Source organism: Choloepus didactylus, chromosome 6 (genome assembly GCF_015220235.1).
Source record: "Choloepus didactylus isolate mChoDid1 chromosome 6, mChoDid1.pri, whole genome shotgun sequence".
Lineage (NCBI taxonomy): Eukaryota > Metazoa > Chordata > Mammalia > Pilosa > Megalonychidae > Choloepus > Choloepus didactylus.
Window position 1 is genome coordinate 88,372,438 of NC_051312.1, and position 26,429 is coordinate 88,398,866.

General features: G+C 35.3%; 1 protein-coding gene across 1 annotated transcript in view; it reads right to left on the bottom strand.

The window, feature by feature from the left end:
* Positions 1 to 673: 673 nt before the first annotated feature.
* Positions 674 to 26,429, bottom strand: part of PGM2L1 (phosphoglucomutase 2 like 1) — an 83,480-nt gene continuing 57,724 nt past the window's right edge. The window contains exons 6-14 of the mRNA XM_037840630.1: positions 25,500 to 25,693; positions 15,521 to 15,710; positions 15,107 to 15,204; positions 14,221 to 14,401; positions 12,453 to 12,546; positions 12,006 to 12,135; positions 11,583 to 11,772; positions 9,060 to 9,193; positions 674 to 6,345 (exon numbers count right to left, since the gene is read on the bottom strand). Of these exons, the coding sequence (XP_037696558.1) occupies positions 6,243 to 6,345; positions 9,060 to 9,193; positions 11,583 to 11,772; positions 12,006 to 12,135; positions 12,453 to 12,546; positions 14,221 to 14,401; positions 15,107 to 15,204; positions 15,521 to 15,710; positions 25,500 to 25,693 (1,314 nt within the window). The 3' untranslated portion in view covers positions 674 to 6,242. The remainder of the gene's footprint in view (positions 6,346 to 9,059; positions 9,194 to 11,582; positions 11,773 to 12,005; positions 12,136 to 12,452; positions 12,547 to 14,220; positions 14,402 to 15,106; positions 15,205 to 15,520; positions 15,711 to 25,499; positions 25,694 to 26,429) is intronic.

Here is a 26,429-nt window from a genome sequence, read left to right on the forward strand (position 1 = left end):
GTTATGGCCCAGTCAAAGGAACAAATGTACACTTCAACTGAGATACAGGAATTTAAACAACTAATGCTAAATCAATTCAAAAAGTTTAGAGAAGACATAAAAGCCAATCCATTTCTGGTGTTTTGCATTCTGGCAGCTTTAGCAAACTGGAACAGGCACCTACTATGTGCTACACCCTCTTCTAGGCAGTGGTCAAGTAGTGGAAAAGCTATAGTCATGGAGAATGATACTACTGCTACTTAAATTTATTTTTTTATTATTATTCTAAAATTTGCTTAGAAGAGGGGGTTAAGGATGGGATCACCATGGTTCTCAGAATATTCAATTTAGAAGGTGATAAAATTACCTTGTAGAACATTACTCTCACTCTGCCTTTGGAGCCTGACCAGAGGAGAGGCAGGCAAAGGAGACTATGTACTACAGCCCTTGGAAACCCCTCCAAGACCACTATTGTATCATGAATGTAGAGTTTAATATTAGCTCTTAAGTATGGCACTCCTGAAGAACCAATGAAGTAATATGTCCTGAGTACTGAGCTGGCATAGAATATTCAGTTGGACTCAAGTAGATTTTAGGGTATGTCATGCATGTATTTCAAGAATATGTTCAGTTTGGATAGCAAACTTTATGAACTAAACAGTATCTACGATAATAAAAATTACACAGCAACTCATGCCTATGGAGACCTGTTTATTACTGATAATACTTCATTTGGCTAAAACCACAAGATATTCACAAACAAATACTTTAAGTGGAAATTCTCACAGGCATACTTATAATACACCCTTGTGTTTTCGTAAAGAAAAATAAGACATTGACAGAAATTGTTAAAATAAGGGCACAATTCTTAACTACTGCTACGCACTTAGCCAGAAAAACAATTCACTCTTAACTGCTTATATTTTATCTGGCATACTCATTGAAGGATACAAAGTTTATTCTAGACTAAAACAAGAAGGCCTTACCATGTAAGGTGCAGACTCTTGCTTGAGTGGATCTTGTACACCATAAAACCCAAAACTTGGACAAAAATAAACCAAATAGTATCAAATTAGTTATGACTAACTTTGAAGGTTGTACTAGTAGCCTCAAAATGGCACTTATACTGGTGATATTAAGTCTTCTTCATAGACACTGTTTCCTAGTCTTCTTGGTCAACACCTTGCTTTTAGTGTAAAATATTAGGCATTATATATAATTGCCAAATAGAAATATGCTCTGCTTTCTCCAACGAAACTGATTATTTAAGGATGTGCGTGTGCTTAATAAACATCATATAATGAATTTCAGTACTGAGAGTCATTCTTTTAAAAACTGAATTAGAAAATTAGACTGTTTTTGAGTAACAGCTTCCTAAACAATTTGCTTCTTCAAAATAAAATTCCTTAATTCCCATTATCACCAATGAAGCACTCTCTATCAGGTACTGAACTAGGTAGTGTGCATATGAACAATAATAAACCACAATCCCTGCTCTCAGGGGGCTGATAGTCAGGAATTCTTTCTTAGTCAAGGAATGCCAAAGCATTGAAGAGAACCAACTGGCCGACATCTCAGACTATTATAAGGTTCGATGGTAACATAATTGTTGCGGGTCAGTTTAATTTGGCATTATACTTTAGAATGGAAGCTCTTAAAGAGCAGGGAATATCCTAGATGTGCTCTATGTTTGTATTTCTCATAGTAGAGTCAGTTTGTGTACTCTCAGGGGTATACAGGAAATGGAAGAGAGGTCAACCTGAAGGAAAACATAGAGGCCACATAATGAACTTGGTGCTTATTTAGGCAGCACCAGGTTTAGTGAGGATTGGAAGGGATCATTTTTATATGAAAAAGTTTTATCATGGAGAATGCAAAATTCGCCTACATATTTAAGGTAACCCATGAAATTTTCTGTTAGAGGGCAGGGCTTCTGCTTTTGCTCTCAGGTTCCCCTCCCCCCATTCATACTCCTCTTCTTTAGGGTTATGTGGTGGAGAAATTTGAGCAGTAAACTTTAGATATGTTACTTCCCCCAAAATTGGACATCTTACCCATCCTTGTAGGTTCTCTCTTTTAAGTACATAGTCTTGAATTAACAGGGAAGAAGGAAGATGACAATGAATATAACGAATGGGAAATATTTTTAAGTAAGCAACAGTCAACATTAAAGACTCTCCCTTAACTTTGTTTCCAACTAGAACTAAAGACATGCTGTGTAGAGTCAGACATTGAGTGATTCTCTTTAGATTTTTTTATGGCTTACAGTAAGATGCTTTCAGTAAAAATGGGAAAAGATTTCCTCAAATCTTGTCCTTTGGATGCCCAAAGTACAAGGAAACCTGAAATAAAATGCTAGATCAATTGACCATTCATTTCAGTTAATTGTTTCCTCATCAGTTTCTAGAAAAATCTCAGAAAATAAGTGAATTGTAAAAGGCAATGATAAATTAACATATAGTACTATCCAGACAGATGAAAACAGGTTATGAAATAGATTTGAAAATTACTTCTTACAATAAGTCTTAAATATCCTGACAAAAATAACAAAATAATCAACAGTCCATAAACAAACAAAGTTTATGTATAAGTTTAAAGCATTCCAAATGAATACAGTTAAGATTTCTTATCAGTGAGGTAACAGGACAATAGCTTTTCACAGTAACAAAAATGTGGGGGGATGCCTAGGAAAAGAAGGAGGTAGAGAAAAAAAGGCATAAAATAAAATTTATCCAAACGGAATTTGGATTGTTTCAAGCATCACAAACATCAATGGAAAACATCAGAAAGGAATATCAATAGCAGCAGTTCACAGAACAATTTATCCATTAAACTCCAGCTAATATCTTTGTTATATCAATTCCAGAAGCAACCTGCTTAAGAAATGGAAGGTCAATTTCCTCTATCAGGATATTCCAAAGTATCCAATTTCCCAGAGCCTCTCTGTCTGCTGAAGTTACTACATCCAAATAATAATATTTAAAACAGAAACTCCGAATGTCTTATAATGCTATACATTCTTCACGACAAACAAAATCACGTTCAAGTCTCACTTAATTTGCCGTGTTAAATTAAAAATAACATCCAAGTAGGTCTTTATTCATTGCACGCATACATTGACTACTCAAAATACAAAACAAACAACAAACAAAAAAAACATTTTGTGTGCTAAATTCTTCTAGATATGTAGTGAAACCCAAATGTTATTTTCAGTGCTCTTTATGACATTATCTTTGTTCAAACCTGAGTTTTAAAAAAAGTATTAGAAGGAACCTTAAAAATCCATTTAGTATATCCCTTAATATTTAAAAATTTTATTCTCGTAAAAATAAAAAAAGATTTCAAATAAGAGACTCTGTGACAATTCTTGTCCAAGTTCTTAATTCTTAATCTTTTCATGCTGCCCCCACCCCCCCGCCCTTTATTTAACATCCATATTCCCTTGTTCTGCTCTCACTGGAAATGGAAGTTTACCATATTCCTTCTTACTGAGTCCTTCAACAAAAGCTTCAATTAATAATTTAAGACTCATTATACTATCTCAACAGCTTTTTCCTCTTCAGAATTGAATGATTTTGATTCCTTGAGCTTTTGCTCAAAGGTTTTATTTTCCCATCTATAGTTTATTCCTTTTTATTTTTGCTATATCCTTTCCCGAGTTTTCATTGATCCTAAAACACAATATGGTAGCAATACTTTTTTCACCTCCTAAAACTTGGCCTGTTTTTAATGATCGCTAATAAAGGGGAACAATGGGTTCACTATTTGCATATCATAACAAATAAACACAAGTCAATGACTTGCACACAGTCAGTTTATCCCCTATTTTTTGGGTGATAGGTTTGCCCTTCATAAAAAGCATTTTCTGCGCTGCCATATTGACCTTTCTACTGTTTATTTCTACTGTTCATTTCCAATTTATGCTTGATATTGTCCCATTAATACTTTCCTTTCCCCAAAGCTCTAAAAAAATCCCAGTTTTGAGCTACACACTCAGTGAGAAAGAAAAGGATATTGTTCATGAAAGGAAAGGATAAACAAGGCAGGGCCTGAGGGTTCTATTTACCGGCCAGCACTTATGTCTCTCCTGGCTGGCGTGGGTCATCACTAAATTTAGTTGTTAGACAAGTGTGCACCTACTATGTCAAGTTCATGTTAAGTATCATGCTCAGACAGACTCAAATGATTGGCTGGAATCAAGTAATTCCCTCAATCTCTACACTTCGGAGACATCTGTAAAATTTTGTTAATATTAACTTTGTAATTTAAAATTTTTGAAATAAGAATCCAAGCTTTTCACCTCAATTAAGATGACTCAAATGTTGCTTTATGTTACAGCACTCAAAAAACTATTCCTAATAGAATGAAAATCATGACATGGCTTCAGTGATTGTGAATGGGCGGTTCTATTATTTTCACTCCATTCTGTTCTGCAGTTAATGAAATACAGATACTAAAAACAAATATACATATTTTTCCTATATATAGCATTGTTCACACCACTTTGTAGAATACAAGCCATTTCCTAAATTATAATATACATTCTTAAAAGCAAATAAACCAAAAAATTCTATGCATTTCTTCTTTAGGGAAAAGCCTTTGAAAACAAACTCATTCAGAAAATGGTGCTCTACATTTAGCTAGCTGTCTATTATCTATAGTCATACAAGATCCAGCTATAAGAAAGTTTAGAAGGAACAAATTAACAATAGTGGCAATACAATAATTTGAAAACTATATTTGGATTATATGAACTCAACCAAATATTAGTTGACAGCCGCAGCAAACCAAACCACGATTTAGCGAGCATTCTAATCAATTCAAACTTAATATTAAATAATGTTTTTAGGAAATAAATTCTCTAATACCAGTGCTATCTCCTATAGACAATTCATTTAGTTTGATTACATCAAAGGTCTTGTTACTGTTGCTTCTTAAGTATAGTGCATGTGTGTAAGTATGCTGTGAGCTATAGGACAGAATACACTTCAAGAAGATTAAACAGCACTTCTCTAATAAGTCTTTTTGAGAAGACTAAGAATCAACCAACAGTGATCTTCCAAAAAAGTATCTTCCACATTAAAATAGATAAACAGTAGTCATGTGATTCAGAAATTCCACAGAAACCAGCAAGATGTTAGAATAACCTTGACCTCAGTTTTAAAACATGTAGTTTTACCTATTTCATAATACTTAAACACTGGATGTTTTATTTTTTAGTAAAATTTTCATTACTTCATCAGATAAAGGAAAAAATCTACTTAAACATGCAATTCAAAAGTTAGACTTCTAAATAAATTCAGAGCTCATTTCTCAGTTCAGATTTTTTCTGTTCTTAAAGGTTACGAAATCTGACAATTCTAATACAAAGATCCCTAACTACTGTTACATTAAACCTACTTTTATAAGATCTTTATTTACATTAATAAGATTTTTAAACCAGCAAACCCATTTGATATAGAGGGGAAGCACCTACACAGTTTGGAAGATTTTCCTTAACTGGCTGAAAATGAACTGATTAAATTATATTCAATTCAGGGACACTGTTTCAGTTCATACCAGATGATGGGAAGGCACTGAGAATTTTGACAAGAACGAAGCCACTAGGAATGTTGCCACTATTGTTTTATGTTCAGTAAACATTAGAATTTTAAACACATACATACATACGGCACCAAGAGCACTTGAAACAGAGGTGCTGAAACCACATATTGTAACATCTGTCTAAACTAGAAATTCTAAATACTCTATTTTAAATATTCAACTTTGTACATTAAAACCTGTGATCTAACAATGACACTTTACCATAGTGAATTGGAAGCAGTGCCATTTTCTCACTAATTTTATAGATTAATTTCCTTCACTAACGCTACAATTATATAACATTTAACTTCTTTTATTTAAAGTGTTATACACAATTACAAGAATACAGAACTAAGCTTATTCAGACTTTAATAAAGAAAACTAACTTCTGTATTGTTATATTTCTGTTAAAGGAAGAGTGACGTTATTGTAATACTTTTAATGTAATGACTTTTGTTCCAGAGTATGAAAAAATTTGAATCATTTCTCTCTACACCATTTCATTTCAAATTTATATAGTAGGTTTAGTCAGCTGACCAAAAAGAAAGGAAAAAAAAAAAAGGAAAAAGTTACTTGACCAGATGAGAGAGAGAGAACACTAACAGGAGGTTCAACGCATAGAGTTCTTGGTTGTTCTGTTGACCTGTGCCGGTACAAAATAATGATGTACTAGAGTGCACCTAAACAGAACGCCAGATCAGTCCATTCTTACTGGGCTCCAGAAAATTCTCAATCAGAGCTTCAATGAGTTCCTTCAGTTCTTCTTCCAGTAAGGCAATGTTACTGAGGAAAAAGATTAACAGTTTTGAAACTCTTTATTTTCATAGCCTTAAAATTTGTTAAAACTGATATAACTTTTTAAGAAGGCAAATGCTGATGGAATGATCAAACAATTGATGAACTAAAGAGAAATTCACTCAGTTAAAACAAAACAAGACCAAAACACACACACACACACACAAAAAACATGACTTACTATTCGAAACTGACATTGAACTGTATTAGCAGGAGTTCCTTAGTACATAATAAATGGGTGGGTTATACTACATTTAAAGAATTCTCTAGGTCAGGTAACTTAGTGGTTTAGAAGAACAATAACATGTATTAAAATAAAATGGCTTCAAGAAATACTTTGAAGTACATTCACTAGAGATATTATCTTCCAGGAAGCAGAGGAAGGTGTAGCTAAAATAATGAGATGTTTAAAAAACAAATATATACACCTACACATTTTTCCTTCAAAGTCATCACCTGAGGAGCTGCTGTTACCCAAAACATTTCTAGGAAAGCCTCTTCTAAGCTGCCTTCACAATCATTTTACAAGCTATACAAGTCAATTTTTATTAATTTAATAATCATTCTTAAAAATTTTTTATTTATTTTTTGATGCATTTTTTATTGTGAACTTTAACATTATACATAACAGTGATAATTTTCAAAGTATGATTTAACAAGTAGTTAGACAGCAAATTTCAAAGAATGTTATGGGTTACAGTTCCACAATTGCAGTTATTTCTATTATTGTAAAATATAACATATACTGTATACAGAGAGATATTAACTTTCGATGTACAGCTCAACAGGCAGTTACATAGGTTATTCTCCATTTTTAACCAAATATGGCATTACCCAATTTGATTTACTTTAAATTCTGCTCTCAATGATTTCAGGGTGTCTTTTATTCCCCTAAAGGAAATAAAATCCACTCTCAAAATGTAAAGATTTGAGGCACAGTAGGTTGAATTATATACCCAAACACATGTTCTTTTAATGTTTGTGTTTGTTTCTGTTTTCAATTCAATTTTGAGATATATTCACATACCCTACAATCATCCACAGCATACAGTTTGTTCACAGTACCATCATATAGTTTTGCATTCATCACCACAATCAATTTTTGAACATTTTCATTACTCCAAAAAAATAAATAAATAAATAAAAATACAAGTAAAAAAGAACACCCAAAACATCCCATGCCCCACATCCCTCCCTATCATTCATTTACTTTTTGTTCCCATTTTTCTACTCATCTTTCCATACACTGGATAAAGGTAGTATGAGCCACAAGGTTTTCACAATCACATGGTCACACCAAACACATGTTCTTAAATGTAATCCATGTCCCTGTGGGTGTGAACCCACTGTAAATAGGACATTGTGACAATGTTACTTCTAGTTAAGGTGTGGCCAATTGAAGCAGAGTGGGGCACCAATCCAGATAACTGGAGGCTTTGTAAAGAGAATCTGGAAGTCGCCGTAGCTAAGAAAGGAGAGGACATTGCCACGTGACAGGAGACAGAATTACAAGCCAAGGAACCCCCAGGATTCTTGGCACCCAGTACCAGAACACTACAGTCTTCGGGGAGAAAGCAAGCCTTGCAGATATTTTCATTTTGGACTTCTTCCAGCCCCAAACCTGAGAGCCAAAGAATTCCTGTTGTTTAAGCCAACCCATTGTGTGCATCTGTGATAGCAGCTCTGGCAAACTAAGACATGAGGACATGCAAAATTATTCACCCTTGGCTCTGGAGACAATTCCAAAAATCCCCTTCCCAAAAATATTTTAGTTACTGATAGTAAGAACAACTTCTAATACGTTTAAATAGCCTTTAAATATGTTTACTAAAGTCAATCAGCTAAGTGGCAGAACAATTTATTCACAATTCATAATCTTTAAAGGAAATAAATTGGGCAGATTAAGTCAAATCATATTAGATGCAGAAAATGAATATTTATCAATAAATACTAATTATTTGTTGATCATTTCTTTATGTTTATCATATAATATTTGAATCTCAGAGACTACCCAAGAATAGAAATACCTAAAATTTTAAGTCAATTCTCAAATGATACATCCACTTTGGAAAACAGTCTAGCAGTTCCTCAAAAGATTAAACATATAGCTACCATATGGCCCAGAAATTCCACTCCTATATGCCCAAGAGAAATGAAAACACATGTCCACACAAAAACTTGTATATGAATGCATCATTTGTAATAGCCAAAAAGTAGAAACAACCCAAATGTCTATCAACTGATGGGTGGATAAATAAAATGTGGTTTATCCACATAATGATATTATTCAGCATAAAACAGAATGAAGTACTGACACATGCTACAACATGGATGGACCTTGAAAACCTGATAATAAGTGAAAGATGCCAGTCACAAAGAACCCACATATTGTATGATTCCATTTATATGAAATGCGCAGAATACAAAGAGAGAGAGCAGGCTGATGTTTTCTTCTTTTTTGGGGGGTGGGGTAGGGGTGGGTAGAGGGAGGGGAGGGTTTGGGGAATGACTACTAATGGGTATGGAGTTTCTTTTTGGGGTGATGAAATGGTCTAAAACTGATTGTGGTAATGGCTGTACAACCCTTTGAATATACAAAGAGCCACTGAACTGTACATTTTAAATGGGTAAATGGTATAGTACATGAATTACATCTCAATAAAGCTTAGTGTATGTGTGTGTATTAAAAAGTCAATTCTCACCTCTGGTCAGGTGATGCGCACATCTCTGCATAATACTTTATCTTTGGTTCTGTCCCACTTGTCCGAAGAGTAGCAACACAGCCATTTTGAAAAGTAAATGTAATCATTTGACTGTTTTTACTCACAGGCAGCACCTAGGCATGATTGCAACAACAGCAAATTATACCTGGTATCTTTTTCATTTTCAAGATTTACAAAATACAAAAGAAGATTGCCTATATAATAATTCATAAATAAACCATTTGCTGAATACTTATAACATCCAAGTATTGGGTTATATACTTTACATACATGATCTCTGGATCTCAACAACAATCCTGCAAAGTATAGATGGGGCTCAAAGAGTGTAAATGACTTGCTCAAGGTGATCAGCTAAGTGGCAGAGAAAGAAGCAGCCAGGTCCATCTGCTCCAAAATCCAAACCACCTCTATATTTGCAAAGTGCTTTACAATTTCAAAGCACTTTCACAAACAGTTAATCAATCGTTTCCAAAGCAGGATGGACATATTCTAGGGGTTATGCTCTCTCTGGGGAGTAGAAAAAATATTTCTATTTTTTCTAAAAATTAAGAAATAAATTTAGCTTCACTGAGATTTAATATATGTGCTGACATTGGTACTCTCCCTGGTCCACAGATCAGTCTGTCAAGGTATCTTGAGGGAACTGTGAGGGTGTGTTATCAGGGGGACTGTCAGTAGTGTTTTCATTCAGATGTCCTTAGGTCTGGTCCTCAACTTGAGATCCCTCTCTCTATTGGTGGTACCATCTTACAAACACAAGTTGCTTCCATACACCAGTTCCTCCCTCTTTTTCACTCACTGACCATGAACTCAGCAAGTCCTGTCTATTCTAGCCTTTATTTAACTCAACTTTGTCCAGTTCTCTCTACGATCACTGCTACTATATTAAATTCAGGCTATCATTACCTCTCATCTGGATTGCTAAAACTGCACTGACTGACCTTCCTGCCTGTAAGTTTTTCCTTCAATCCACTGTCCATACATGCCATTCTTGATGGAGAATTGGCTGCAGTTCTCTGAAAGAGATGTGCCATACCACTTCCAGATCTTGTATTTGCTGTTCCTCCATTTATACTGCATCTGGACACTGCCTAATCATATTCTAGGACTCAGATCAGAACTGTCCTTTAGAAAGTCTTCCCTGGGCCCCCAAAATCTGATGCTATGCAACCCCTGGTAGCACTTAGCATATTGTAAAATAATTGTTGCTTACTGGTCCATTTCCTCACTAGACTGTTTCTTGAGTACGGAAACAGTGCCTTTGTCATTGCTGTATTCCCAGAGTGCCTGTACCTGTAGCATGGAAGGATTTTAATAAATCATCTGTAGGTTGCACATACAGATCAATGTCAATCTGAAGTGTGGAGAAGCAAGAACTCAGGAAGTCTCTGCCATTTATTTTATAACTTGGGGATAACAAGATCTATGCTATGAGAACAGATGAAAAAGCATTTTTGAATAATTAAAAGCATAAACTTTAAAGAGAGTTAAGAGGAAAAAAGCATTATACCAAGGGCTACCCTAAACAGCAACATCAGGGAAATAAAAAGAAGCAAAAGATTTAGCTCTTTTCTTTTTAAGTAGTTTACAAAGACAGAAAAACAGACTCACACTCCACAGGCACATACACAGAAGGCCAGCAACTGAGAAACAATCTTTCTTGACTCCATGAATATACAAAAATGGAACATGCGCTCTATACAAGAGTCTGCTGATCTCCTAAAATACATATGCCCCTATAATCTTGAGATAACATCAGAGCACTACAAATTGAAATTTAGGCTAATAAAAATCATAGCAACAACGACGAAGTGTATATGATCAGCAATCTATCCCATTTAAAAATTTGTTAAGCATCCACCACATAGGCAGGAGCTTTGAGAGGCATGAAGTTATATTAGAAATAGATCTGCCATGTACAACACAATGTAACGTAAGTTAGAAGGTAATGAATGCTACAATATGTAATTAAACCTCAGGAGGAAGATATCTGATTATGGGACCTGGAGGTTATGTGGAGAAAGTGACATTTCCCTTGGGTCTTAAATAAGGGCTAAGGTTTGGATCTATAGCAGTATGAAGGAAAGATAGACTGAGTAAAGAGCTTGAGCCAAAATACAGAAATAAAAATGTATGTGGGTGTATGCAAGGAATCAAAGCTGTTCTGTTTGACAGAAGGTAAAAGGAGTATGGTTGAAAAGGGAAGTAAAACTAGGAAGATGTATGGCTTTGAAATTATAGGCTTTTAGACTTTATTTTCAACATCATTTAGTATCAGTACATACACACATACATACTGGGGGTGGCATCGATGATATTTAGGGGGTTATGAGGTCAGGATCAGAGGTAGGAAGACCAGTTAGTAGACTTTCAACTGCCCTGAAGCAAAACAATGGATCCTAGTCTTAAGAAACTCACAGTCTTTAAGTCCCACTATTTAACTATTTCAATATGAATTACTAAAAATTGGTAAAAAAAAATTTTTTTTAAATAGGTACTTACTGATTTCTTATTAGGCTGGCTGCTGTCATATCCAGTGGTAATGTCCCGTACATGCAGCACAGCAAACGTCCCACAGAATTTTGGATATTCTTTTGGAGCATCAAAATTGCGAAGTCTTTCAAATATACTTTTGATGGTAGGTGGATCATAACACAAGAAATATGAAGTTTTTGTGATATGATAACCATATCTGCACAAAGATTTAAAGTGTTAAAATCAGATTTTGGATAAGTCTTTTAGAAAAAAACATATATATATTAAAGATAAGCCTATTATAGTATTTTGTAGAAAGTGGCGGTCTTTAATTTAGACAATTAATACTTTTTAAAAAGGATTGACTATTCCTTAAAAACAAATTTAGAAAGCTAAGTTTTGGAAAAAGTATGAAAAATATGGCATGACATTCATAATAGTAGAACTTACTTTTCATAAACCTTTATCAGTTGCTGTTTCAATGTTATGTTCATGGTTTCAAGGTAAGATGCCATCTCAGCCACAACAACAGCTGCACTCACCCCATCTTTATCCAAAACTGAAGTTCCACACAGAAAGCCTGAGGATTAAAAAAACATCTTTAGAAAAGACATCACCAGAGGAAAACTTAAGCTTATACTTTCAGTAGTTTTAAATTTCTTTAGAAGAATCCATCAAATCAATGAATTATGAAATCTGTCTATATTGAACATATTTATCAGAACTTTAGGTTTATATATTTTTTCCTGATGAGAAATGCATCTACACATTTCTGAGCTCATTGTAGTTTTCATAACTCAAAGCACAAAACCAGAAGACAAAAATTCCTCTATTGAATTACCACATTTTTTAAATGCTCTCAATCAAATTTCAAAGATTTTAATATTCATTACGTACCAATAGACTCTTCAAATGCAAAAAGGACTTCTTTCCCACTTTCCAGGAGATATTTTATCCTACTTCCAATCCACTTAAAACCTGGTAGTGTTTCCTGAAATGCAGAAGAGGTCACTCTGGTTAAGTGACTCTCTAATAAACACATATTAAAGAAAACTTGGCACTAAATGCACATAACACTCACATGGTGATCTTCCGTAGTGGTCTATGGTACCAAAAGATATATATTGTGGAAAACACAGCTGTAAAGTGTCACAAATACACACACCATTACTGATTACCTACTATTTATCGAGCACAGTAATAGGTGATTTACACCAAATATAATCCGATATTTATAAGTGGTAATGCGTATAGACACGAAGTAAATAAATACTCAATTACACTATGGTTATCTACTATTTATCAAGCACAATAATAGGTGCTTTACATCCATCATTTCTTTTAATGTTCACAAAAACACTGTTGCTAACAGAGGTTAAGTAAATTTGCTGAAGACTATGCTGTTATATAAGAGATGGAGCCAGGATTTGATTAGACTGCTTCTCAGAAGCTGTCCTTTAAGTTGTGTTATAACCATTGATATAAGAGTACCTTTGAAGGTTGTGATTTAGTCCCTCTGAATAATCAAAGGCCATGAACATTTTGTAATGATGTGCTTTCAACATCATCACAGCATATTACTTGAACCAACTGTACCTTACTATTACACTACGGCCTAAATAAAACTACCAAGAAATCTTCTTTGATAATAAGATTTGAGGACTTTTTATCTGACGAACTAGAATTGACAGAAAAAGCGTGACACATACTAACTCGAGAGGTCAGCCATACAAACTTAAGGTTCCTTATATACTTCACTACCTCCTCACCAAAGAGACCAAAACCAAAACCAAACCCTTAAAACCAACCCTCCCCAACAACAACAAAAACAAGCAAACAAATTTATAATACTGGTCTTTAGAATATGTTCTTTTTTCTCCTTTGTGCTCATTATACATTTTTCTTGCCATAGATATAAACAAGGAAAATATTAACATCATTGGAATTCAGAACCTTAGGCTTGAATAAACTTTCATTTTCTTCTATATTGTTTATCTGTCTTTTAGAAAACCTAAAATTAGAAAGTTCTATTTTACAGATGGGTACAATTTTCTTTTACTCAGCCAATATTGTGTTAAGACCTGTAGACACTTCTACTGATACTTGGGTAAGATGGCAGAATAAAGGCAACTTAATTGGCATTAGTCCCAGTAGCTTCAAAATGGTCTATTAAAGATCATTTTACTAACTGAGGTTCAAAAAATTTAACGATCTTTGTCGAAAGAGAGTCATTATTTGTTTCTTAAATGTAGACTCATAGGGTCTTAATTTACAATTTAGAAGACCACTTAAAGTTGCTTAAGACTGGGCTTGAGGGGCCTAAACAAGTGGTTGATGACACCTACAATTTTTGAAGTGGTGTCTGTATCACTGATGAGGCCACCAGGAGCCAGATTTTCCTAGTATGAAAACCAGATATTGTTGTAAAGCATAAGAAATGTCAATGAAATTTTTAGAATATTTCATCTAGTCCCAGAAACTGTTCACATAGTGGATGAATCTGAGTCAAGGTGTCTGAGCTATCAAAGAAAATTAGAGTATTAACAGAATTAGAAAAAAAAGTGAAATTACAAACAAAATCTATAAATTAAGTTTTGGTGGAAAGAAGCCTTTATTTACAGAAATGGGTTTAGAAAAGTAGCACGTAGATATCATCTATTCTTACTTCAAAATGAAATCCTTCTTTAAGTGCAATTGCCTTCAAAATTTTAGAAGAGACTGTGGTGGCTAACATATAAACATCCTTCATATCAGCATTTCTTGATTCCTTTTTCTTCCAGCAATCAAACATCCACCATCCAAACAAAGCTGCCAATTCATTGCCTGTGAAAACTTTCCAATGTCCACTGTTAGAGAGAATGAAAATTCAAACTCAAGACCTTTCTAATTTCTCATTAAAACGTCTTGACTTTAAGCTAAAAATCAGCATCCTTCAGATAAGAAAAGCCAACAATTATCATGTGGAATCTTTTAGAAAACATTTACCAGAAAAGCCAACCAGGGGTGGGCTTAGGGTGAGAATGATTGCAATATCTTTACAAAATTATTACTTTTATTCCTCTACTGAATAAGAAAAAAGTTAATGATAAATGTTTGAACCTTTCTGCATAAGGGCATTTGTCACATTATAATGCTGAAAAGGCATAACAAACCAAAGGACCAACTTAGGAAATGATTAAATTGATAAAACAATATGTTGGAATATTATGCTATTTTTAAAAATTAATATTTTCAAACAATATCTAAGGATAGGAAAAGTTGCTCACAGTACAAGGTTAAGTGGAAAATGATACATAAAACTATATACAATATGCTCATAATTTTATAAAAACAAATGTTTGTACATATTTGATTAGAAAAAAAGGCTGGAAGGAAATGTCAAAATAATAATTTAGGCTGATACAGAAATATCAGCTTAGGTCTCTGGATGGTGAAGCTTACAGAAGATTTCTTTTCTTATTTTTCATTGTTTTCAATGAGCCTAAAGACATAAAATCAAAAAACTGTTTTTCAGAATTTAAACTGTTAATCAACTAATAGATTCTACTTACTTTTCCTGCAGTTCTGCCACTGCCAGTCTGTCTGCGTCAGGATCTGTGGCTAGCACAATCCGAGCATTTTCTTTCTCTGCCAGTCTCAGAGAAAGTTCCTGAAACAGTAACCAAAAAAGCTGGATTTTACTCAAGAATATAAATTCAAAGTTAATGTTCCTAAATATAGGAACTAAGCTCATCAAATGAATTTAAGAGAAATATAGTTTGACTAAATTCAAATTAAGAAGTATGTAAGTAGAGATACCTACCATAGACATTTCAATCTAAAATAGAACATTTAGCTCTAATATAATTTAAAAGATGTAAACTAAAGTGTTTCTGCTTTTTAAGTAATTTTTGAATTCTCAATGAGTTTCATCTATTCTGATGAAGTTTAATAAATAATTTAAATAGATATTTAAAAAAAAATACCAGCACAGATTCTCCTTCTTCAGGATTTGGGCATTTAACGGTAGAGAAGTCTGGATCAGGATCTTTTTGTTCTGGTACTGGAATTGGAGGCTTAAAACCAAATACTTGAAAAGCCAACTGCACGTAGTCATGTCCAACCCCATGAAAAGAGGTATGAACAAATTTCAAGGTAGTCTTTGAGTTTAATACCCTATAAAATAAAATCATCATAAAATCATTACTTGTTATATAATGAAAAGCAAATTCTGAGGAAAAAGTGATTAAAGGCTTCAGCAGAAGTAAAAGGTAATAAAAACAAAACAAAACCATGCAGTATTAACATAAAGATCAAATGATTTTGAATTCAACTGCATTCTTCCTTTGTGGTTCAACTCCATGACCAGACAGCTTCCCTCCATTTGCTAAGCCATTACCTTAAACACATCACCATCATATCACCTCTTACCAGTATCATCACAAAAACTTCCTAATTGGTCTTTTTCACTCTCCAGCAGATCCCTCCTTTCTTTACGTCCTTTCGTGTCCAGCTTAGATCTTGAGGACCTAATTTCAATCACCTTCTTCTATAACACCTTGGTTACCCTGACACATTTACCAGGCCTGTACCAAATAGCTAAATATTGATAGAATAAATCTCACAAAAGGATAGAATGGCTTCACTTTAAATAGACACTCAAAACTGTCAGGCAATCCTACTTTGTCACTCAAATAAACTTACTTTTTTACTTTCCAAGATGAGGATTTAATTGATACCTTCTCTTCTTAAACCTCCCATATTCCTTTCCTCTCCCTTTATAATATACGTCATTGAGACAGAGAAAATATCTGATGAGAACTTCTTAAACTTTCAAATCCACAATCAAATCTATAACCCCACCAGGAGTTACACATATCTTTTCTTTCTCCCATGTGACAACAATGAGGAAGCGTTCTTATCAAAGGTCAGTCCTCCATTTCTGCTCTGGTTCCCATATTCTTTCACTTAATCTCTCTCAGGCATCATTCCCATTAGCATTAAGCCACATTTCTCTGGTCTCTGCCCAGCAAAACTCTACATCCTTATTTACATTTACTTAATCTCTCCCACTTTGCATTATGACAATTTTCCAAACATGCACAAAAGCAGAAAAAATAATAACACTCATATGTCATATGCCCATCATCTCCCTCCCACATTTATCAACATTCTGCCAGTCAAGTTTCATTTATTCAAGACATCATATTATTTTACATGAAAATGCTTTACTATTTAAAAACATAACCATAATAACATTATTATACCTAACAAAATTAACAATAATTTCTTAAAATTATCTGATACCCTGTCTGTGTTCAAATTTCCCAAGTGTCTCAAAAATACATTTTACAGTGAGTTTACTTAAACCTAAACAAGGTCCTCTTCATTTGGTTGTATCTCAAGTCTCTTTTAATCTATAAATTTCCGCCCATCCTGTTTCCCTCCATGTATTTATTAGCTGAAGAAACTAGATCATTTGCTCTGTAGAATTTCTTTCATATTGTACATGCTGAGTGCATGCTTTTAGTATTAACATGTTTCTCTATCCCCAAATTTTCTATAACTAGGTAGTTGAATCTAGAACCAAGATTAGATTGCTTCAATTCTTTTGGCAAGAATAGGTTCTGTGTACTTCCTATTGAATCATAAGGGAGGCACAATAACCTTTGTCTATCTTACTTTTAGTGATGTTAAATTTAAACTCATTAATGGTTTCTGGTATTGTCAGTCCAATCTATCCTTCACGAAATTTCCCATCAGCCTTTCACCTATTAGTCTTAGTAGTCCTTGAGGATCTTGGCTTAGATGCATTTTTCATTAGAGGTTATGAAACAGTGATTTTCTATTATTCCTTCTGCATTTATGTTAGTTGGATTTCTTCTTTAAAGAATAATTATCGGAGAAACTGAGATGGCGGCTAGGTGAGACAGCAAAAAAACACCTCCCTGAAAAACACTAGATAAAAACCAGAAAGTAACCCAGAATACCGGTTACAGCAATGCGCCAGCTGGACGAGGTCTGCTAGTTCCACAGGGGCCATATACTTGGTGAAACCAGGAGTCTGCATTCTGAAACGATTGAGTAAGCTGGCTGGAAGACCCGCAGCCACGTGGCGGTCTGGGGAAGCCAGGGTTTGGCGTTTGGAGACTGATGGGCTCTTTAAAAAAAAAAAAAAAAAGGGAAAAACCCAGGAGTGGCTGCAGTTGCGATAGTGGGAACCACGCAGTAAAACACAGCAAGAGGGGGCTGGGCCAGCTTCTCGGTGTCTGGCCTGGAAGATAACCCGCTGTAGATACCCTTGGGGCTGGGGAAATGGAGGGGAGAGCCAGAAGCAGAAAGAAACCCCGTGGCTCGCAGCTGGCTTCCCGGAGGGCTGGATAAACTCCTGCCCGGGGCCGTGCCCACAGCCCAGAGCCCCGCCAGTTGTCCCGGAGCTGGGAAGGAGGAACTGTGCAAGGAGGGGGGTTGAGACACCCCGTTTGGCCACCTTTGCTTCAGGCTGAGAGCACCCCTGCATGGCCCGGCGGCCCGGGGCTTCCCCTGCGCGCACTGGTGACATAGCACAGCATTCCCTCAGCAGAGGTCCTGGAAGATCACAGCTGAGAAAGGGGGCCCGCTCAGAAAACTCAAGGACTCTACGCCAAGTCCGGTGGATTGTGGGACAGCGAGAGAGAGGGTCCGGGGCTGAAATGAAATGAAGGCTTAGACTCTTGCGGCGGCCTTGAATCTCCAGGAACCTGGGAGATTTGAATATTAAAGCTGTGTCCTTCCTCCTGGCCATCCATACACATGCCCCACATTCAGGGCGGACGGCTCCAGCAACACACCCAAACGGAGTTATCCAACTGAACCCCCACAAGAATCATTTCCCCACACACCGCGGGGACAAGGTTGAGAACTGACTTGAGGGGTATAGGTGACTAATCTGCTGGTTAGTTAGAGAAAGTGTACGCCACCAAACTGTGTTTCTGAAAAATTACATTGGTACTTGTTTTTTACAACTTGAAAGAACCCTATCAAGCAAAGCAAATGCCAAGAGACCAAAAACAACAGAAAATCTTAATGCATATGATAAAACCAGATGATATGGAGAATCCAACTCCAAACACACAAATCAAGATATCAGAAGAGACACAGTACTGGCAAAATTAATCAAAGAACTACAATCGAGGAATGAAAACATGGCAAAAGGATTTAAAGGACATCAAGAAGACCATGGCCCAGGATATAAGCGACATAAAGAAGACCCTAGAAGAGCATAAAGAAGACACTGCAAGAGTAAATAAAAAAATAGAAGATCTTATGGAAATAAAAGAAACTGTTGGCCAAATTAAAAAGACTCTGGATATTCACAATACAAGACTAGAGGAAGCTGAACAACATCTCAATGTCCTAGAAGTCCACAGAACAGAAAATGAAAGAACAAAAGAAAGAATGGAGAAAAAAGTTGAAAAAATCAAAATGGATCTCAGGGATACGATAGATAAAATAAAACGTCCAAACTTAAGACTCATTGGTGTCCCAGAAGGGGAAGAGAAGGGTAAAGGTCTAGAAAGAGTATTCAAAGAAATTGTTGCAGAAAACTTCCCCAACCTTCTACACAATATAAATACACAAAGCATAAATGCCCAGAGAACTCCAAATAGAATAAATCCAAATAAACCCACTCTGAGACATATTCTGATCAGACTTGCAAATACTGAAGAGAAGGAGCAAGTTCTGAAAGCAGCAAGAGAAAAGCAATTCACCACATACAAATGAAACAACATAAGACTAAGTTGCGACTACTCAGGGGCCACCATGGAGGTGAGAAGGCAGTGGCATGACATATTTAAAATTCTGAGAGAGAAAAATTTCCAACCAAGAATACTTTATCCAGCAAAACTCTCCTTCAAATTTGAGGGAGAACTTAAATTTTTCACAGACAAACAAATGCTGAGAGAGTTTGCCAATAAAAGACCTGCCCTACTTCAGAAACTAAAGGAGCCCTACCAACAGAGAAACAAAGAAAGGAGAACGGGATATAGAGAATTTTAACAGACATATATAGTACCTTACATCCCAAATCACCAGGACACTCATTTTTCTCTAGTGTCACGGATCTTTCTCCAGAAGGGACCATAAGCTAGGACATAAAACAAGCCTCAAGAAATTAAAAAAAAAAAATTTGAATATACTCAAAGCACATTCTCCAACCACAATGGAATACAAATAGAAGTCAATAATTTTTGAACTGTAACTCCACTATTTACTTCCTATATGATATAAAATACACAAACTCTAATGACAAATCAGTAGTTTTGAACTCAATGTAAAATATGCAATTTTAGACAACTATATAAAAGTGGGGGAATGGAGAAGTATAGGAACATAGTTTATGTGTCCTATTGAAGGGAAGGTGGTATCAAAGAAAAACAAGATTGTTATGGATTTAAGAGGTTAATTTTAAGCCCCACAGTAAACACAAAGAAATTATCAGAGAATATAACCATAGAGATGAAAAGTAGAGTATGGGTTAAGAGAAATGGGGGAAGGGGTAATGGGGAGTTAAGAAATGAGTGTAGGGTTGCTGTTTGAGGTGAAGGGAAATTTCTAGTAATGGACGGTGGGAAAGAGCATCATTACAACATTCTAAATGTGATTAATCCCACTAATGGAAGGCTAGGGAGGGGATGGAATGGGAAGATTTAGGCTGTATATATGTTTCCACAACTGGAAAAAAAAAAAAAAAAAAGACAGTCTAAATAGATGACAATTGAATGCCAAGGATGAACTTGGATGGGATTGGAGGATGGAAGACAGGTGGCTCAAAGGGACACAGTTGAGACATAAGGAAAAGGAAATATAGAATGTAAGCTTTGTATCATTGTTGAATGTCTTGTACTTCTTAGCTGCGCTTAATGGGATTGCATAAAAGAATGTTCCTGTTCATGGGAAGTGTATACATGAATTATAGTGTTTGTTCAAGGGTGTGTACAGCTAGCTCTCATATGTTCAGAAGACAGAGCAATAGATGATGGATGATAGACAGGGAGGGAGGGAGGGAGGGAAAGAAATAGCGATGTGACAGCATGTTAAAGTTGGTGGATTGAGCTATCGGGGGAGAGGGGTCAGGGTATAATGGAATTCTGTGTATGGGGTTAGTACTGTTTTGCAACTGTTCCTATAACTTTGAATTTATTTCAAAATTTAAAAAAATGCAAAAAAAAAAAATAAGAATAATTAGCCTTCATCAATTATTTGGTTGATCCTGAAATCCAGTTCATACAGGAAAGGCAGGATAAAATGAAATATTCAAGCATTCATAAATTTTCAGAATGAGTTTGTTCCTAGCAAACCCCAAAGACAACCAACGAAAAAGCTTTTTTTTAGAATTACTACCAGTCATGGACTTATGTTTAATGTTTTAATTCATTACAGTGATTATTCTTTTTGATGCCCAACTGTCCCATCTTTGATCAATAGTTGCTCCTGCACGTTCGTTCCTATGTCCTTTGATATGGCACCAGTATCTTCGATAGGATCCTTGCTTACTGACAAAAAAGACATCCCAGGCCTATTTAGGCCTATTTCCCGCCCCAGTCCTATAATCAGGAATTTCTCTAACGAGCCCTGATTGCTTTCAGTTGGGAAATGGTATTGAGAAACCACAATCTGGGCTTCAGGAGTACTCCTAGGCCTTTTCAATGAACAGAACTAGTATTTTAGAAAGAGTAAATAAATCATGAGCTCATACTAATATTTCAAATTCATATTTAAAGTTACAGTTTTAAAACATTTTATTTTGCATTTGTTTCTCTTATGCTAAAATCTTAAATTCCTAGTGACAATAACATAATTGCCTATTTGTTTTATAATAGGATATAGCAATTAGAAATATAAAGTCAAATTACTGTTTCACAATTCACTTAAAATAATTATTTCTATGTGATTTTGTCTCCAAATTGATAATCAATTAGTTCCATTTGTTTTCATTTGCTTTTGCCCATATACCCTTTAAAAAACAAACAGAAAATAAATAAATATTTTAGATAAAATCAAAATCCCCCTTGTACCCTTCCTTCCCTAGAGATAACCCTTATCCTGAATTTGGTATTTTTTCACTGTCATGCAACTTAAAAATATTTATCACATATCTACAGACCTATTGATAGGTCCTAATGTTTTATATGCTTTTGAATTTGACATAAATGATATACTAATTACTGTATACCTGCTTTTAAAATTCAACATAATATTATTGAGAATTTTCCATACTTATACATGTAGTGTTGGATCATTTCTTTTCATTCCTGTTATCATATTCTATACTACAATTTATCCATTTTTCCACAGATGGACATTTGGATTTTTCCAGTTTTTATTATTATAATCAATGCTGCAATGAACATTTTTGCACACTTCCTTTTGCTGTGTACCAAATCTTTCTTCAAATCAGTTTTACCAGTTTATCTTCCACAGCTGTGCATCAGAGTTCTCATGTTTCCACATTCCTGTCAATGCTCGGGTGATCAGACCTCAATTTGTTTCCATTGTCACATGTGGAAATAATGGTTTAGTTGTTTTAACTTGCATTTTTTCCAATTATAAGTGAGCCTGTTTACTAATCAACCAGTTCCAATCTGGCTTCTTTCCCAAAAACCCAATGAAACAGGCCCTACCAAGGGCAGTAATAAACTCCACATTAACATATCCAATGAATATTTCTTTGTCCTCATCTTCTTGACTCCCCACAGCATTTTTTACATAGCTAACTACTTCCTTCTTGGTCTTATGATACCACATTCTCTTCTATCTACATAACTGCTCTTTCTTAATGTCCTTTACTTATTTCTCTACTTACTTGTAAATGTTTAAGAAGATCCTCTTGTCTTCTCTCTATACACATCTATCTGGCATCTCATTCCATTTGACCTTGTATACCTTCTATGTGCTGACATCTTCAAATTTTAAATCTTCAGCACAAACTTCTCCTTTGATCTCCCAACTCATATCTTGACATTTCCTCTTAAGTATCTCATAGGGATCTTCATAATAAAGATCCAAACTGAACTCATGAGGCTTTTTCAACCCTATGCCCCAAACCTCATTAAACCTATTCCTTCCTCTTTTTTTTTCCAAAGTATTTATACCAAGGTCTACCCAGCTATTAAAGCCAGAACTCAGAAGTCATCCATAAGTCCTTCCTTTTGCTTTCTGCCTACATTCAATTTATCTTCAAGTCCTACTGGTTCTACCTCCAAATCTCTCTCAATGTATCTACTTCTCTCCATTTCCACTGCCACTACTATAGTCTAAGCCATTGTCTTATCTTGCTTTCCAACTAGTTGGTTTCCCTGCTCCCATTTTTACCTCCCTCTCATCCAGGCACAGTAGTCAGAGTGTTTTTTTCATAAAGTAAATCAGATGGTGCCACCCCATGCTTAAAAGCTCTTCAATGGTTTCTCAGTGCATTTGGAATTAAATCCCAACACCTTTCCACGGCCTACAAAGTTCCACTTGATCTGGTTCTGCCTCATCTTCCCTCTCTTCTCATCCCACCCTCCACCCCCACACTTACTATCCTCCAGTTTTACTGGCTTTCTGTCATTTTTAAAAATAGTGTGATGGTTAATTTTATGTGTCAACTGGGGTAGGCTAAAGTACCCAGTTATTTAATCAAACACTAATCTAAATGTGAACATATTTTGTACATGTGGTTAACATTTACAATCAACTAACTTTAAGTAAAAGAGATTACCCTCAATAATGTGGGTGGACCTCATCCAACCAGTTTAAGAATTTAAGAGCAAAATCTGAGATTTCCTGGAGAAGAAGAAAACATGCCTTAAGACTGCAGTATATCCTGCTTGAGTTTCTAGCCTGCCAGCCTGCCCTATAGATTTCAGACACGTCAGCCCCTACAATCACATGAGCCAAATTCCTTAATATATACATATATTTGTATATATATAATCTCGATATAGATATATAAAAAGATTTTTTAAATATATATGCTATTGGTTTGGTTTCCCTGGAGAAACCTAACACACACACCAAGCTCTTTTCCGTTTCAGTCATTCTGCTTGCTGTTCCCTCTTCTGGAATGTTCTTTCTTGTCCTGCTGGCCTTTTCATCTCTAATCATGACTGACTCATGCCCATTTTTCAGGTTTAATTTAAACGTCATCTCAGAGAGGCCGTTCCTGACCACCATTCTTCTAAAAATTATTCCCCATTGTGCCAGTTTGGATATATTATGTCCCCCAGAAAAGCCATGTTCTTTAATGCAAGCTTGTGGGGACAGACTGATTAGTCTGTGGATTAGGGTGGAGATGTGGGCCCTGCCCATTCAGGGTGGGTCTTACTTAAATCACTGGAGTCCTACAAGAGGGCTCACAGACAGAAGGAGCTCAGAACAGCTGAGAGAGACTTTTGGAGAGATGTTTGGGATCTGACACTTGGACATGCTTAGAGATGCAGACAGAAGGATGTTTGGAGATGCTAACCTAAGAGATGAAGCCCAGAGTTTGCACCAGAGAAGCTAAGAGAGGACTCCCAGACGCTTAGAGAGAACTCCAGAAGAGCCAAGCAGAGAGGAGAAGAAAGCTTAGAGAGACAGAAGCACAGAAACATTTTGGAGAAAGCCATTTTGAAAAGCAACCCGGGAGCAAAGGACCAGCAGATGCCAGCCACATGCCTTCCCAGCTGACAGAGATGTTCCGGATGCCACTGGCCTTTCTTTAGTGAAGGTATCCTCTTGTTGATGTCTTAGTCTGGACACTTCTATGGCCTTGGAACTATAAATTTGTAACCTAATAAATCCCCTTTATAAAAGCCAATCCATTTCTGGTATTTTGCATAATGGCAGCTTCAGCAAACTGGAACACCCAACAAAGTACCCTATTTCCTTCATTGCACCAATGACAATCTGTAATTATTCTATAATTACTTTATTTGATTGCTGAAGTAAGGACCTCACCTGTTTTGTTCTAAATTTCCAGTGCCTGGTCCATGACTGTCCTCACCATATATGTGTTGTTAAATGACTGAATGAACTATTTTTGTGAAACTTCAGAGTTAAAATGACACAGGTAAAAGTGCTTATATGTAAACAAGCAAGGATAGAAAAGATAACAAAGGATTTAATCCTTTCAATATTGACTACTGCTAGCAGCATTTAGCTAGGACTACTGCCCACTTCTCACTTTGGAAGGAGAAGCAGACAAATGGTTGTTCAAGGGTGTATTTCTGAAAATAACATGAACTAGAGAAAAAAACAAATCTATTCTGTAGAGGAGGAAGATATACTCACTAAGCCAGGATTCTCTGTAGCAATGATGTTAGCTTTATGGAAAAGGAAAATTTTAAAGGAAAATTCCCAATTTTACATAGAGGGCATACAAGTATTTAGCTAAAATTTTAATGGCTTTACTGAGATATAATTCATGTGTTATTTAATTCACCCATTTAAAGTATACATTCAAATATATTTAGAGTTGTGGAATCATCACCATAATCAATTTGAGCACTCTCATTACCCCAAAAAGAAACCCACACTCCATAGCAGCCACCCTGAACCCTCCCATCCTCCTCCAGCTCTAGGCAACCACTAATCTACTTTCTTTCTCTATAGATTTGCCTATTCTGGATATTTCATATGAATGGAAGTATATAATATGTAGTTCTTTGTTACTGACTTAGCTCAGTTAGCATAATGTTTTCAAGGTTCATTCACTCTGTAGTATGTATCAGTACTAATTTCTTTTTATGGCTGGATAATATTCCTTTATATACTACATTTATTTATTCATTTATCAGTTGATGGGCATTTACACTGTTTCCACTTTTTGGCTATTATGAATAATGCTACTTATATATAACTTTAATTTAATGAATAGACAACAATTTTTTATTCCTTTTTTTCCCCTCTCATTTTTTAACTACTCTAAAGTAATACTATCATGCATTCCCAGTTGGATACCTGTGAAAACAGATCTTTTTCAAATCTTCCATGTATCTCTTGCAAATGTCCTGCAGAGGGTCTTTCTTCAGTGGGCTGGTATCCACTAGATTATCATTCCAGGAGCCATTCCAGGGCTCCACACATTCTTCTATACATTTCAGAATTTCCTTATCATGTGGAGATGTGATTTGCGCACCAGTTTCCCAATAAACCTAGATGATATGTAAATACAGCTATAAATTACATGAAATGTTTGTCAGATCGTTTCTTAATTACAGTAGAGATCTTTGGTTATATAAAGATGTATACCAAATTAATCAAATAGAAGATATTGACATGGGGCTAATTTAGTAAATTCCAAAGGATGTTGATGGTAATGAACCTACAAGACTCTTCAAAAAGTGATAATGTATTATTTTCTCTTTTAGAACTATAATTTAATAACAATACAAGTAAAATATAAATAAGCAGGGCATCATTACGACAACATTATAATATGCATATACCATAACGTCAAATCATACCCCTAGATCTATAACTATATACCCTTAGATCTATAACTATACACTAAGGGATATCCTGTAAAACTTGATACTATTAAATGTTAGCATCATAATATGTTTCTGTTATATGACATAGAAGAAATCATTTTTTAGTTATAAATTAAGGTAGAATTTATGCCATACCAGATAAAGTCTATCAGAAAAGATAATGTTAATTATTTCATGTACATTTCAGTAAGTTGTCAGTCAATTAGCTTGATCAATAAGACATTAGGAACAGTTACTATAAAAGCAAGAAAAAGTATAATTCACAGGATCCCAAAGTTAGAAGATACTCTGTTTAGAGGATATCTATACGGACTTCTACCATGCGTATAACATGAATCTTCTCCATTACATCCTTTCCCCCCTCATTACATCCTGAATGAAGGAAGGATGACATCTG